Genomic DNA, 16,477 nt, shown 5'->3' with positions numbered 1-16,477 from the left:
CGTGTGTGTCACACTCTGGACCAATGCATGAATGCTGTTACATTGTTAACTGCCTAATGCATGACAATGTTGAGATGTTACTGTGTGCACACATTTATATGTCATGTCAGATCCACAACAGTTGCAGCACATACATGTTGTGTTTCTGTGATCACAAATGCATTTGCCTTTGTAAAATTGGTAAAAATGACACATGGCCAGAATTTTTCATGCATGCATACCACTGTGACATTCCGCTACCCACATGCCATGTAGATGTTTATGCTTCCCTCACAGAACTGCTTTGTAATTCACAAGATTTGTCTTTGTGTTTCCATGGCTACCAGATCAGTATATTTGATATGAATGTTGAAAGTGCACTCTCTCTGTTACTCGAACCATTTATGAAAGGTTAAGCTGGAAGTGAGAGTGGACTTGATTTTCAGCAGTCAACATGCAGTTAGGAGGGCAGGGAAGAAAGAGATGAATACTGCTGTTGGAGTGACAAATCCTTGTATCTTAAATTGGGATTGCCTTTGCTCTGACATGCCTTATTGGCTTCATTTTTGGGGTTATCGACAGAGTAGGATTTGGACATGACAGAACTTAATTGTCTGACAATCTATCCCCAAAAAGTGATTTTCACCAAAATTTGAGATACGCAAGGTCTTGTCACGCCAGTGACGATACGGAAATCATTTTTATGGAACTCTCATTTAGAAGAGGATGCATGACGTGATTGTGTTATTGTCTCGTTTAGTTGTCGCTGACTTAGTGTCAGATGAGGAGAGTGCTACGATGCCCCCTAGCAACCGCCAACCCCGATCAAGATCGGTGCCAAGACCCCCCAGGTCCCAGCGAGAAAGAAGCGCCCCAGGCGACAGCGCAAACAACAACAACAATTCACGACACAGCGGCGCCACCGGCGGTCGCTGCGGCGAGGCCTACGGCGAGACCCACGGCGAGGCCCACATGGTGGCGTCCAGCGCCTCGCCCAACTTCTACTTCTCCACGCCCAAGGAGCAACAGTTCCGGCGGAGCGTGTCCGACAGCAGCGGAGGCAGTCCTCCGGCCCGGCAGAGGGAGAGGAGGCGAGAATCGAGTTCCAGGAGACAGTCATCCCAAGCCCACAACTCCTACAATCTGGAGTCACATGTAAGACTCTAGAGTAATTCAAGATTATGATAACTAATTTACTAGCAGTTCAGTCACCGTAACATAGATATAGATACAGATACAGAATGATGCAGGAACACATACTACGTTGTATATACTTCGTTAGTCTTTCTTCCAACCAAAACGATCATTGCCATCAAGGTGAAAATAGCAACAGGCAAATAATAACATGCATAGTTCAGGCAAAGTACATAGAAAAAAAAAATCCTTTAAAAACCACATAATTCACAAGTCATATTCAGTTATAAGGAGAAAGTCATAGCAAGAACTACTTGAGTACTGACCAACAGAAGTTAAAGGGATCATTCAAGAAGACCTCATGTTTAAAAGAATTTACAGAATTTCACAGGACAAAACCATATGGAGAATGACAGTGCAATGTAGCATTATGCTGTCATTTGGTCACAGACACATAGAAAAGAGTAGGAAATCACATTTACTCCATTCAATTCAAATTTTATTTTCATTTTTCAGTAGAATATTCCTGATGGAATCCCATTTTCTTTGCTCAATTTGTCACTAAAACATAATAACGTAAATTTCATAACTCTACTGAGCATCCAGAAATTAAACACATCTGCCTTCACTGGTCATGATTATATGTTGAAGCACAGATTCAGGATAATATCATCTTCTGCCCTATCTCCCCGTCCCTTTCTCAGGCCTCCCCTGGCTCCAGCGCCGGCCTCAACCACTCCGCCAGCCCGCCCCTCTCGGACAAGAGCATCCAGGAGCGGGTGGAGGATCTGATCCGCAACAGCCACCAGTCCCCGCCCCAGACCCAGGCCCGCCCCCTCCCACCCCCCGTCATTCCCCTGCCCACGGAGGAGCACAATGGCTCGCTGGAGTCTACCATGATCAATGGTGATGAGGCGGGTAAGAATTTCAGCAGGCATCTTATGCACCTTCATCCTTTCACTTTTATTTCATGTTTGTGCTCTGTGATGCACAATATACTTTCTGTCAGGCACATCTTTAAGAAAGGTGGTAAACATGTTACTCTATTTCTTTGTAAACAAAATTAATATCATGACAAAAAAGAAAGAAAGAAGATAATACATCTGGTGTCCTGTAGTATCATTCAAAATATTGGTAATGACCATTATACACAGTGTACCTTCTCAGAAATATTTACCACATGAATTTGAAGAGATGATCCTAAAAGTAGAGCCAGAATACTTGAATTTTGTCTGTAGTATTGGTGCCTGCCATCTCATTTGCATTCCATGCTAAAATATATCTCAACTTCTTTCGGTCTTAGCAGTATCACACTTTTGTGTGCACTCTTGGCACCCAAAATAACAGGAACAGTGCCAGTACTGACCCTAGCAAATGTGAATTCAGCCAAAAAAAAATAAAAAAATAAAAAAATACTGCTAAATCAAACTCACATTGCATTACTGCTGCTCTGTGTAGACAGTTAGTGAGGATTTGATGATGTAATGTGTTCTGCTAGAGGAATTGTTGTATATTAAGCAAGCACACATGCTGAAAATTCAGTATGCTGATGATTTGGTGCTCTAAGTTGCCGAGTCTTTGAAGCTTGTGATATCTGTGTCATAAATGAATTGATTGATTGATTGACTGATTGATATCTGGTTGATATAATGTTCTCTTTTGTAACCTCTTTTTGTCTGGCATCTGCCCTACTAACAAGCATGAGCTCTCTCCCTTGAAGCCAATACCAACATTTTACTAATATTGCAATGAATATTACGAGCAGCTTTTACAACACAGTATACTATAGCTACATTTAACACATACTCAGTGCGAATGACTGTATCATTCCCTTCTTTTATTAAAAAGAAATCAAAATGATTTGAAGTAAATGTAGCATGCAACTCTAGTGAGGTGTAGAGTGAGTTTGATGTGTGATTGTGGTACAGCCATGTCTAATAAGGAGAAAGAAAAGACAGTGAAGTGTTGTGTGAAGAAATTTACTTCTTGTGAGCAATAGCAAGCAAGAGTATCCAAAGCAAGCCATTGGATCACTCATTCAACGCTCTACTGACTTTGCGTTCTTTACTGTAGATACATGGAGTGTAGGTGGGAAAAACACTCACCAAGTTATTAATACAGCAATTGAGGTTACCCTCTGTGTCTGACATTTGAAATGTCTGGAAGAAATGTGTCCAGTGTGTCTTATTGAGGCAGACAAATGGCTGTAAGAAATATTCCACTATCCAGCCATTAGTTCATTGGACGATTCATGGGCCTACACTTCTCAAACACCATCACATACAAACATGTATTACCTGTACATTGATTGTTTCGTGGGTTGAGAATGAGAAGGGCGTTAAGTTGTCTTGAACACTATGGGTTTAGTTTCTTATTCTCACCCGGTGATTTCTATCCTTACAAAGTATAGAGCTTTCAATTTCATACTAACATTTTTTGTCTATTCTTGTTATAGACATTGCCTCCTCCTCAACATCCTCTCCACGGAGTCCTCCGCCCCCGCCCACATCCCCACCGCCCCCTCCACCACCGCCGCCACCCCCTCCCCCTCCACCGGTCCCGGGAGAGGTCAACAATAACTGGACCAGAGAGGGGAAGATGTCGGTCAAGAGGCTCAACTGGGAGAAACTACAGGACACAGAGAATACCGTCTGGAGTGGGGTGAGAAAGACGGCCCCACTTTTTTTCCTTTTGAATAAAATGTTCTTTCATAGTGCCATTTCCCTCATCTTTCAGCTTAAAGCATCCATTGGTAAATTTTAGAAAATTATATTTTACTGTGCAAAATACTTTTATTTTATCTGTAAAGTATGCGTGTACTGGATATGATCATATAGAAATTATTCTAAATGCAATGTGTTACGGGGCAAAGCAGGTCATTTCCACCACTGATCTTATTCATCCAAAGAGATCAGTGATTTCCACCCATACGTATGCATGTTGAGAATCGCCCGATTTCCAAATATAGAAGCCTTTTGTTACATCATCAACTTCCAGCTGTGTGGCACCTCACCCTAGCAGAAACTAGAGCACGTGCTTTAGAGCGCGTATGCAAACTTCAAAAACATGCGCAGTTTGAACTCCAAAGTTCATTGACCCATACCTACCAAAATATCGAAAATCTTTCATAAAGTCCTTAGAAATTCCCAGATCACAACTAAAATGTAATCATCTGTTCCTTGTGTCATTTTCAACCTTTCATGTAAGTTTTGTCCAAAGCTGTGCTCAACTTTTTTAGTTATTTTGCACATAGACAAACAAACCAATGAACAAACCAAAGCCGATGAAAACACAACCTCCTTCCTTGGCGGAGGTGCATGCAGTGAAATCACTCTGGGACTTGGATTGGTTAGTGTCTGTTCCTGCCATGTCTTTGACATGACATATGAACTGATGATTCTGTGCATTCATCGCTCTCACTGAATTCCTCTCTCATACTTTACCTTGTTGCTTCAGCTTGGAGATGAAGACGGCTACTTCCATGATGTCATCAAGCATCTCGAGTTGGAGGAGAAATTCAGCACAGTGAGCAAAGGGAAAGGTGAGTGTGCTCCCATTTCATTCTTAGATGAAAATGAAGCCTAGGAGCTTCAGGGATATTTGTATAAACCCGTTGAGGACGAGTCCCAAGTGTACTTGGGCAGATGTCTATGGGAAATGCATGTTGTAGCAAAATCAAACCGTCCTCAACAGGTTAAAGGGTGTGTACGGTTCTGGTTGAGGTGAGAATTTAGCTTTTAACGTTTTGCAAGATATTCAGAAACCACTCCATGGCATGTCAAAGAGCATGCAATTCTAAGGGGTATCAAAAGTTTATTTGATGAAAATCGGTTTTGAAATGGCTGAGATATCCAAAAACAAGGTGAACAAAAGAACAAAGCCATTTGAAAACCAATTTTCATCAAATGAATCCCCACCTCAACCAGTACTGTATAGTCCCTTTAATGTTATTAGTAGAGGCTGTATTGAAGCCATGAATATAGGGAAGCCATAGAAAAACATAATTATTGCTTTTAATTCCAGTCTGTATTTTTGCTGATTTCTGTTGATGACAGGCATGTCAGTCCAAATTGTTAGAATTATACAAAATACTTGAATATGTGAAAAAATATTTTATTCATTATAATTTCCATTCTGAGAAAGCAATTAAAAGAGGAAACAGACGAACAAGCAAGCCTATCAACAAGTAAAAAGTGGAAACAAGCTGAAATAATCTATGGAAAGTAGGTTAATTGGTGGTTACACAACTGGTTACATTGTTGGTGACAAAGAGTTGGTTGTTCTTGTGTAAAAAATAAGGTATGGAGACCAGTGTACCCAAAAATGTCACATGGGCTTGTGTAGCATACACCAAGAATATACTGCAAAGCATTACAGACTAATTACAGTCTTGCTCTTCAGATTGTATTAACCTGTTACGGACGAGTCCCGAGTATCCTCGGGCAAGTGCCAATTGGAAATGTGTGTTGTAGCAAAATTCAGGCCGTCCTCAACGGTTTAAAAGAATGTACCAATGTGGTAGTGATAATCAATAGTTGTAAGGACAGAGAAAAACATATTTATACCCCAGCCCACACAGTGTGTGTATGGGGGTATATAGGAATCACTCTGAGGTCGGGCGGTCGGTCGGTCGGTCAGTCGGTCGGTTTTACCATTGCAAAATCTTGCGGATCAAACTACTGCCTATGAAGATGTGCAAACTTCATCTTTAGTCCATGTCGAATAACGTGTTGCCATTGTAACAGCATTTTCTATGAAAACATACAGAAATATTGCATATTGGGTTAAATCTCTCAGTTTTTGAGCATTTGACTTGAGATTTGGCACTTGTGATCTGTATAATTTTTAAAGAAGCAAAAAAATTCTATTGTCAACATTAGACAATGCATTGCCTGGCTTGGTAAATTTTTTTTTGGATGGTAAACATACAAAATGTTGTGGATTGAGGTAACTCCCTCAGGTTTAGGTGGGGGTATAAATCACAATCAGTGATGTACAGTTCGAGTTCTGTCTGGATTCTTGAAGTCAAATCCTGTTGAAGTTTTCCTTATACACCTGCATTCCTGTGTCTTCAGACAAAATATATATGTTGTGCTTTTCACAGAGTTTGGCCCTGGCAGGAGTGGAGTAGGCAAGCTAGGTCAGATAACCGATTTGTTGTACATGTACTCTTTGTTAAATTCATCTTCTGATGCGTCATTCTTTTAGTTTCAGTAGAGCAAAAAGAAAAAAAAATAGTAGACTAGCTTTTTTTTTGTTCATATGATTTTAACTCATTTTGTTCTTCCAGTGTTTTTATTTTTGTTTGTTTGTACTGCTTTGTGAAGTCTGAAGTTGCATAATATTAATTGCATTCAATGTCAATATGTGCTTCTAAGAGGAGATACAATGTACGTGCAAAACACACAACCACAAACAAAAGCTTGCTTGAGGCTAGGCTTCATAATGCAGATTGATCAGATTTCAGTGCAAGAATTTAAAATGATGAAAGATTTCCGTAAAGCTTGCTGGAGATAGAACATTGCACTAATCATTCATTTCATCTCAACTGTTTGTAGCAACTACACTGTAAATGATATCCTTTGAATACACTACTGGCATTGATATGCCTTCCCAAGGTGCAGTAGTCACAGTACAGTGATGAGTTGTAGGGAAGTCACAAGCACACATAAAGTTGGCTCTGTTTAGGTGCACACAATAAGTGTAAGCAAATGGTTCCATCTGACCAACAGAGATACATAGTGAACACCTAAGACCGCAATTCAATTGAATAATAAAATGCATCTAAACTAATATGCAATTCATCAAATCTGTTATGAAATTTGTAAGGACTAAGCAAAAAAAGAAACACTGACGTGTATTCTTGTTGCGCTAGAAGCTTTAACAATGTCTTAAAATGCTAGGAAATTTCCATGGACATCATGATGACTCCATTTTGTGTTGCTATTTCCATTTTAACTTGCTATTATTACATCCGTTAGTTTGGGTAGTAAAAGGAAATATTGGTTTTGGTTGAGCACTTGGTGGTATGCCTTATGTTCCCAAGCTAGGTGTCTGGATATAATGTATATATTCTGGTGATCAGAAAATCTTCACTGTTAATCTGTTGAATGTCCCTTGTTATCTTGTAACACAGCAGAGTCACACATTCATAAAGCTGGAACGTTTAGGGGGCCATAATAAGTCTGGATCACACATTGTTTTTATTTTTGTCTTGTCTAATCTTGTCTGGTCTTGTCCTGTGTGCAATCAAGTGTTGCATTATATTTGTTTGTGTTGTTTATTGCCAAAAGTTGTACCTAGTGCTGGTCCATTCATTGCTTTTGCAGGAATAGGCAACAATTATGTGGCTTCTGTAACAACTGCTTTAACTCATTGTAGAAAGTGTACTCACTGGTTTCTTTGGTCGTGTCCTGTGCTTTAATTGTTTTAGAATGCAGTAGACAATGGAATAGTGAGGTTTTATCAACTGCCTCTAATCCATGGTTTTTAGATGTAAACACTTGTTTTTTAGATGCTGAGTTAATCAAAAATTTCAGTTCAAATCCATCTTAAATATGGCTTCACTAAAAATGTGATTCAGAAACGGTCGCCCCAAATATCACCGATAATTAAAAAGCTTACACAAATATTTCCTTTGTCTTCCTCCAAAGATTTACAAAACATGAAATATCTTATAATTGTGAAAACTATTTCTAACATCAGAAAATTCAATGAATGTTCCTCTGCGCTTTGTACTCCACTCATTTAAAATACTACTTGTAGGTTTGTTTGTTTTCTGTGTCTGTTTCATGTTTGTTCTAAGTGTTTGTATACGTTGTATTTGTTAGGGTCTTTTTTGGCCTCCCTCTGAGTATCACAATGATTTTTTGTGTTTCCCTAAATTTTGTAATCCTTAGCATATGTGCTGCTATGTTTTGTTTTGTTTTGTTTGTTGTTGTTTTTTTTTTGCTGGTAGAACTTTTTAAAAGAGTTTTTGATGTCAGAGCTGAGCAGTTACCACTCTGTCCACTAACAAAAGATTTCTGTCAACATTGTGTGTTATTATTTTCTTACAGCACTGAATAGTCCCAAGGACAAGAAAAACCACATTTTTGTCATCAACCACAAGAAGGCTCATAACACAGGTAAGACATTTGAGAATGTTTGCAAGAAGTACAATTTGTGTGTAGGAGGTACAATGGGTGAGAAGTATGGCTGTGTGTTGTGCATGTCTGATTTGGAGATCGGGTGAAGAAGGGCGAAGATATCCTCTTTGAAAGATTTATCTGCATGTTTGCTAGTCTGTCAATGTGTATGTATGTCATGTATTGTTTGTATGTGTGTTTGCATTTAGTTGTATATTTGTCTGTTTGTCATTGTGTGTATGTTTGTGTCTGCGTTATGTGTGTGCATTTAAATGTGTGTGCTCTTGTTATGTTTGTTTACATTCTATGCGTGTGTAGGTGCATCATGTATGTTGTAACTTAAGTGTGTGTGTGTGTGTATGTTTGTCAATGTACCAGTGCATCGTTTGTGTATGTGTGTAAATCAATCAGATAATTCACCTCTCTCCCTCTCTTCATCTGTTGCCGTGGTAGCCATCCTCTTGGGTCATCTTCGAGCCCCCGTGGAGGAGCTGAAGAGAGACATCCTGACCATGGAATGTCGGCGTCTCTCAGTGGCCCACATCCAACAGCTGGCCCAGTTCGCACCGGACGACTCAGAGGTGGGTTTATATGGGCTTTGGCTTCCGCGATGGTGCCCTCTTTAGTTAAATGTACAGCTCATGTGTGGTCTTTCTTGTTATTGTGGGGGTAGTGGGAACTGTGCCAGCCCTGAAAATACCTCCTTTTTACTTTCATGAAAAATTGCTTTGTAACTGAATGTAAAATACATCTTTAACCCATTGAGGATGGACTGATTTTGCCCATAGTCACCTGCCCGAGTATTCTCGGGACTCATCTTCAGTGGGAAGGTTTGGATAAATCCAACTTATAAGCTTTTACACAAAAACTGATAGATATGATCAAGAGTCATGTTATCTGTCGAGGGGGTGATTTTAATGTGGTATGCAAAGATTTATCTATGCAGATATTGTGAATCTTATCAAGATTTATCTGTGCAGATATTGTGAATCTTATCATTGATTTAAATAGTAGAATCGGTTGAACCACATGCTTACAAGATAACTTGCCCATTCTCTTTTAAAATGTTTTGTGCAGGTTGCCAATCTGGCTCGCTATGCTGGCCAAGCATCACAGCTGAGCGAACCAGACAAGTTTGCGTATGAGGTGAGTGAGTGGTATCATGGCAAATTTCCACTGGTGTTGTTTCTGTAGCAGAAGTCATAAAAGAATTTCTAAGACCCCTTTTTTTTCTGACGGAAAGCATTACATGTAACCAGATTTGTAAAGCCCTGGTGTAACTCAGTTTAAGGACATGGGGAGTATCATTCCCAACATCTAACCCTTCATATCAAATGTTGAGGTAACCCATGGCTTTCTTGTTCCCTGGAGTGTACAGTAGAATACAAAATTTGTTGTGAATCCAGAAGAATCAAGAAGACTATGTGGGAAAGCAAGTGAGGGGAGTTCTTAAACAATACGCTATCACATGGCGCTTGGCAGGAGGATGATGGTGATGATGATGGTGATGATGATGATGATGACAGTGATAATGATGGTGATGATGATGATGAGGATGATAATAGTGATGATGATGATGATGAGAATGACAGTGATAATGGTGATGGTGAGGATGATGATAATGACAATGACTGATAATAATGATGATGATGACATTAATAATGAGGATGATGACATTGATGATGAGGATGATCATGATGATTATGATGAAGAAGGAAAAGAAGATGAAGATGTTGATGAAGGGTTGGTGGTGATGATGGTAGTGATAATGATGTTCATGAAAAAGTGAGGATTATGATTATGCTGTTGATGATAAGGTGATGATTTTTATGAAAAATGGTAATGGTGATGGTGATAATGATAATGAAATGAATGATGAGATAAAGAGATTATATGAGATAAAGAGATGATTATGATAATGACAACAAAAAGATGACAATGGAAGATGATATAATTTGAACATCTTTCAGATGATGATGATGATGAGATGATGCTTAGATGATGATGTTGATGCTAATGATGTTAATGAAAAGGTGATGATTATGATGATAAGATAAAGATAGATGAAGAGGTGATGATTAGATGATGAGGATGAAGTTGTTGATGAAGAGATGATGATGGTGATAATGATGATGGGGAGATGATGATAGTGATGATGGTGGTGATGACGATGATGAAATGATGATGACAACTAAGAGATGATGATAATGATGATCAAAGAGATGATGATGAAATGAAAAGGTGATTATGAAAATGACAACAATGAAAGGATGGTGATGAAGATGATATAATCTATACATCTTCCAGATGTCAAGGATCCCAGGCTTCAGGTTGAGGCTGACTGCTCTCATGTTCAAGGCAGGATTCAACGAGAAGGTTGAGGAGCTGTCAGGCTGTCTGTCCGTCATCCAGCGGGCGTCAGCTGAACTGAGGCACAGCCAGAAACTAGCTAAAGTCCTGGAGGTAAGTCTTGTCACTATGTGTCTACAACTACCCCATTCCTAGGAGTTCATGTTTAATATACTTAAAAGTTTTGGAGGTGGCAAATCTCCCCCCTCAATTTGTATCGGAAATTATGAGAAACCCTACAAAGTATTTTCTTACTTGACACATGTTTTTTTCCCAACAAGAGAAAAAATGTAGGATAAGTGTACATTTAAAATTATAGCAAATATGCATGTATGTTGAGCAGAAGTGCAAGCCTATTACCAATTTATTCAGTAATTGTTATCTTGAGCAAGAAAATAATTCCTTTCTCTTCTTGTGACAGCTCGTCCTTGCAATGGGCAATTACATGAATCAGGGCAACCAGCGTGTTGCGGGGGCAACAGGATTTAGAATCAGCTTTCTAACAGAGGTGAGTGACCATGGGTATTTGGCATTATCATTTATCTTTTAAAATATCACATGAGTTCACATACATATCTTAATGCTGCTATCACTTAGACTTTATTTAAAATTATTTGATGTAACTTTTTCTTTCTATTTTTTTTTTTACTCTTGAAAGGGCATAATGATTAAAATGTTAATATAAGAGACTGAAAGTTCTTATTATGCAAGAGGACTTATCTATGATAAGGAAAGTTTACAATGGCGCAAAAATAAAGACAAGCTTTGTACACTTTAAATATGTGTTGCTTTTACATGATAGTTAGCTTGATTTGGTATTTAAACTGATATCCCCTTGTGAAATGTAAATATATGAGTTTCTTAATTTTTTCTTCCATCACTATATGAATTCATGGAGTGACAGGGTTGATCAGATTTGTCGCAGTTGGTAGGAATGGCTGAAAAACCATGTAAATTGTTGGTACATTGATGACATTGTGAGGGAAACTATGAAAAAACTTGAATGCAAAAAAGAAAAGAAGCTCATTCACCAGCTATAATTGATTCTTACCACAGCTGGATACCACCAAGACATCCGACAACAAGGCCACTTTTCTGCACGTCGTGGCCAAAGCCGTCCACTCCAACGTGCCAGAGGTCATCAACTTCCGGGACGAGATTCCGTCGGTTCCCAAGGCCGTGAAGATCTCCCTCAGGCAGCTGGGTGAGGAGCTGAACAGCATCGCCAGAGAACTCACCGTGAGTCCATCCCAGTCTCTTTCTTGGCTTGTGTTTGCTTTCACCCTTTGCTCTCAGCAATCATTCCAATTTGCATTAGCCAGACAGGTTTCTGTAGCTTTCTTGGTAGTTTAGTGTGCTTAGTTAAGGGGGGCCACACATAGTGTGAAGGGGTTATATAGGAATCACCGTGATGTTGGTCGGGCGGGAGGGCGGGCGGTCGGTCGGTCTGTTGCAAAATCTTGCGTCGCGAACTCCTCCTACAGTTTTGAAGCAAGTTAAATGAAACTTAGGGTAAATGATGATATTGAGGTATAGATGTGCAAGACGTGTTTTTTGTGGTTGTCGGATTATGTGTTGCCATGGTAACCATAATTTTACCAAAACCTTGTGGATTGAATAACTTTCATAGTATTTAAGCAATCAATTTCAAAATTGGTATCTACGATGATCTATAGGTGTAGCTATGCAAGACACTCTTTGTGTTTGTACTTGACAAAGCATTGCCATGGTAACCGCATGTTTTCTTTGAAATCTTGTGGAGTGAACAACTTCCACAGTTTTGAAGCAGTTGAAATCAAATTTGGTAGGCATTATGGCCTTGAGGCATAGATGTGAAACACATAATTTTTGTGTTTGTCGGACAAAGCGTTGCCATGGTAACCATAATTTTACCAAAACCTTGTGGATTGAATAACTTCCACATCATTCAAGCAAGTAAGGTCAAATTTAGTATGTATGATGATCGGGAGGTGTATTTATGCAAGACACCAATGTGTTATATAAAAAAAATGTGTTGCCATGGTAACCACTCATTTTTGTATCAAATTGAACCATTTAATCTATGAAGGTGAAATTTGGTGTGTATGATGCTCTTTAAGTGTAGTTTTGCAAAATGTCCTTTGTATTTGTATCAGACAATGCATTGCCATGGTAACCGCATTTTTTTTTCATTCCTGTGGAGTGAACTTCTTCCACAGTTTTCAAGCAATTGGAACCAAATTTGGTAGGCATTATAGCCCTGAGGTATAGATGTGGAACACATAATTTTTGTGTTTGTCACACAAACCGTTGCCATGGTAACCACAATTTTACCAAAACCTTGCAGATCGAATAACTTTTCCATCATTCAAGCAATTAAAGTCAAATTTGATATGTATCATGATCTAGAAGTGTAGTTTTGCAAGACACCAATGTGTTAGTTTAAGGAAAATGTGTTGCCATGGTAACCACTCATTTTTGTATCAAAATAAACTATTCAAGCTATGAAGGTCAAATTTGGTGTGTGTGATGGTCTTTAAATGTAGTGATGCTGGGGGAAAGCATGTTTCCATTTGCTGTAAGTTTTATACTCGGTGTCAACTCTGTAATTGTACAGTAAACTAAAATTATTCTGTTTCCAATTCGACAAATGCACAAACTTGATATTAACGTCATTGCCCTCATGACATCACATACTATAAAGCAACACTAGGGGCGGGGGTATCAATCACCTTCAGTGATAATTCTAGTTTTTTGTGGTTTCAGATGATGCTTGTCTTTTAAATGCAAACTGGAAAGGCCCCAGGCATAGATTTGACAGTGTTCAGTGTTAAGATGCTTCTGTGCAGCAATTTTCTTTTTTTTTTTGTTCATGTAGATTTAAACTTATATTTTGAAGCAGTATGTGAATGCAATCAAAATAGTTGGAAATCCAGTTGTGCATTTAAAACAAATGTCCCCCCCTAAAAAAAGAAAGAAAACAAAAGATAAGATAAGCCAGATAAGTAGTACATGCTTGTTTTTTCAAAAAGTATACATGATAATATCCTAGTTAATTTGATTATCTAATAGTAGGCCTATTTGTTCTCAAAAAGCCTGTTAAACATGTTTCAGATATGTACAGATATTGCTGCCTAGAATTTAGCTTAGATACTTGATGTAACACTGTTTTATCCATCCCTGGCTGAAAGAGGGATACAAATATCTAAAGTTATAATAACCCTAAACCCCCACCCCCACCTCCTTCACTTCTCTCCCCACCTATCCAGGAGATGGATGAGAAGGTCCACGCCTACAACCAGCAGGAGAAGGTGGTCAATGAGGAGGACCATTTCAGTGAAGTCATGGCGACGTTCCTCCAGAGTGCCGCCCATCACCTGGCCAGTGTCCAGGAGCAGTATGAGAACAGTCACGAGGAGTTCCTCAAGACGGCCCAGTTCTTCGGCGAGGACCCATCCTCCACCGAGAGTGACAACTTCTTCAGTATCTTCTCACTCTTCATCAACAAGTTTGCTGTAAGTTGGACTGGACAAATCATCTTAATTCTGTATTTCTTTATCATCCAAATGTATGGTTTGATGAGATGCCATTTTTTTTTTTGACACTTTTTTTTTGTGGGGCCAGTTTCACTTTGCTATGTATAAAATATTTGTAACAAATATTTGTTTATTATCATTTTGCGATAGTGCAGTTTAAGCGCCAAGATTGAAGAAAATTCTGCACTGTGAAATTGTCCACGTATTCAGAATTCTCCCAAGTTTAAGCATTATTAATACTATTATATAATTATTTCTATCGCAAGACGATGAATAGTCAAGGGAGAAACCAAGAGAAACTGACCTAGGAAACACAGCACTCACACTTCATCTTGCATTTGAAATGTAGCTCATTGCTGTTCTGTAAAGTTCTGCAGCAAACCCTCTGTAGATCATTGGACGCTCCTGGAGTAATAAGTGAATCTATCCACTTTTTACAGAGCACTATGGTAGTAATCACAATAAAATACTTGCTTGAAGAACTGCATTTCTGTATTATGTTAGGTTTTGTTTTTATTGTGGAAATAACTGGAATGAAGTTGGATCATTGAGGACTTTTGTGAAGATGAATCGTAGTGACCTTGGTACAATGAAGATGTCATTACTCGAGTCTTTCATACCATCAGAAACCGGAATAGATGTGTCACAGAAGCACACTACATATTAGATATGATGGGCACTCTCGAAATATTTGGTGCTTGCTCTCTGTAAGGATTTTATGTCAGATTATTTGACTCACTGAGCTTGTCAGGTAAGTGAGTACATTCCTTCTCTTTCCTCACCCCCCCCCCCCCCTCTCTTTCTCTCTCAGAAAGCCCATGCAGACAACCAACAGAGACCTTCGTGACAGTCAGAACGGGAGACAGCGAGGGTAGGAGGACAGAACCACACAGACACCCAGACTTGCCCCGGCACAAGTGACGGTTCATAGATGTAGCTGATTCCCTGAGTAAAGTGTGTGTGGCATCCCCCGCGCAGCATTTCATAATAGGACTACGCTCCTGCAGGCGTGTAAAGGCGGCACACCCTCGCGCAGCACTACCAAGGGACCTGCAGCTATTCACAGCAAAAATTCAAGTTGACGTCATACAGGTATTTTCAATGACAACTGTGGTCTTGGGATGCTGATTGGATGCAAGACATGGAGAGGTTTGAGGAAGTACATGTGTTTAATTGCACTCTCTGGATTTTAATGAGGTACGTTGTACAGTTTATTGTGCCTTTAAGAGAAAAAAGGGCATTAACTCCATGGCTGTTGAAGAGCACTGAAGATGTTCAGCATTTTAATTGTCAAGTTCATGTAAACTTGAGAGACAAACTCCTGTAACAAAGGTTCACACAATGTTGCAGATAGCAGGTGTTTAATTTATTGTGTGTTTTTTATAATCACTTTTTTGCTCTTTATGTTTTAGGATATCAAAACTTTACAAGTTAGAAGGCTGATATTTATCTCGTTTGATGTGTGTATGAGGAAAAAAAAAATGGATCATGCAAATAAGATCGTGATAATTGAGATTATGTGCTGTGATTCACTAGTTTGATGATAAAAAAAACAAGGGTCAAGGGTCAGAGGTTTTATTGCTCACTTAATTACTCTAGAAGTCTTCAATGTACAGTAGTTTCTTGAAACTCTGTGTTTGAATGTAATTTCTGTGAGGCAATTTCGCAGAATCGCTTTGGTGCAAGTTTGGGGTAGCTAGCATTGGTCAGCAGCTGTGTTTACAAATCAATGTATTGTGAGAGAGCAAAAATGCTGAGAAAATAAGGGCAAAATTTGAGGGCAAAGTTCATATGTCATTGTCATGCAGTTATAGTTTCACACACAGAACTCACTAGGAAATGTTGGACACAACATTGTTCAGCTTTACACAATAGAAGTAGAATGGTATGGCAACTGACAAGGTCTTGGACAAATCAAATCATAGCTCAAGGAATAAGGATCACAGTCTACTCCCGAAATTGCGGAGTTCAAGTATAAGCTCCAGCTGTGATCGACTAATTTCATTGAACTTGGTAATGAGAGAGAGAGGACCTCCAGGGTCACTGTAATTACAGGAAGTCCACTTCAAGTCTCTGTGGCACAAGCCATTGTATGCATGTGCTGGGTACTGCAGTGTCTTTCGCTCGGGTCTGGAGACAACTTGACAGCAAACTTTTCCCGTTGTAAGATTGATTGTTTGGAGACCCTGAATGGAATGATTGTGTAAAACCTGAGGTCCTGGTATTGTGGCCTAAGACTTGTCAAGGGAAGCATACTGTATACGCTATATATTTCGCGGGGGTTTTATTTTCGCGAATTTCGCGAGTCGGGAGCTATTCGCGAAATTAACAACACGCGAAAATATTACCTTCCAAAATGAATCCCTTGCCTTG

General features: G+C 39.2%; 1 protein-coding gene across 1 annotated transcript in view; it reads left to right on the top strand.

Annotated features, from left to right (window-relative positions):
• Positions 1–16,477, top strand: part of LOC139733597 (delphilin-like) — a 53,886-nt gene extending 37,409 nt beyond the window's left edge. Inside the window, exons 16-28 of the mRNA XM_071644408.1 lie at positions 740–1,134; positions 1,818–2,031; positions 3,569–3,774; positions 4,570–4,654; positions 6,218–6,253; positions 8,172–8,240; positions 8,694–8,821; positions 9,318–9,386; positions 10,548–10,703; positions 11,011–11,097; positions 11,646–11,828; positions 13,838–14,083; positions 14,916–16,477. Coding sequence (XP_071500509.1) covers positions 740–1,134; positions 1,818–2,031; positions 3,569–3,774; positions 4,570–4,654; positions 6,218–6,253; positions 8,172–8,240; positions 8,694–8,821; positions 9,318–9,386; positions 10,548–10,703; positions 11,011–11,097; positions 11,646–11,828; positions 13,838–14,083; positions 14,916–14,951 — 1,910 coding nt within the window. The 3' untranslated portion in view covers positions 14,952–16,477. The remainder of the gene's footprint in view (positions 1–739; positions 1,135–1,817; positions 2,032–3,568; positions 3,775–4,569; positions 4,655–6,217; positions 6,254–8,171; positions 8,241–8,693; positions 8,822–9,317; positions 9,387–10,547; positions 10,704–11,010; positions 11,098–11,645; positions 11,829–13,837; positions 14,084–14,915) is intronic.

The sequence above is a fragment of the Diadema antillarum genome, unplaced genomic scaffold, assembly GCF_040938485.1.
Source record: "Diadema antillarum isolate AM-2024a unplaced genomic scaffold, OU_Dant_1.0 seq00000484_RagTag, whole genome shotgun sequence".
NCBI lineage: Eukaryota > Metazoa > Echinodermata > Echinoidea > Diadematoida > Diadematidae > Diadema > Diadema antillarum.
This window is presented reverse-complemented; position numbering and strand designations above follow the sequence as displayed.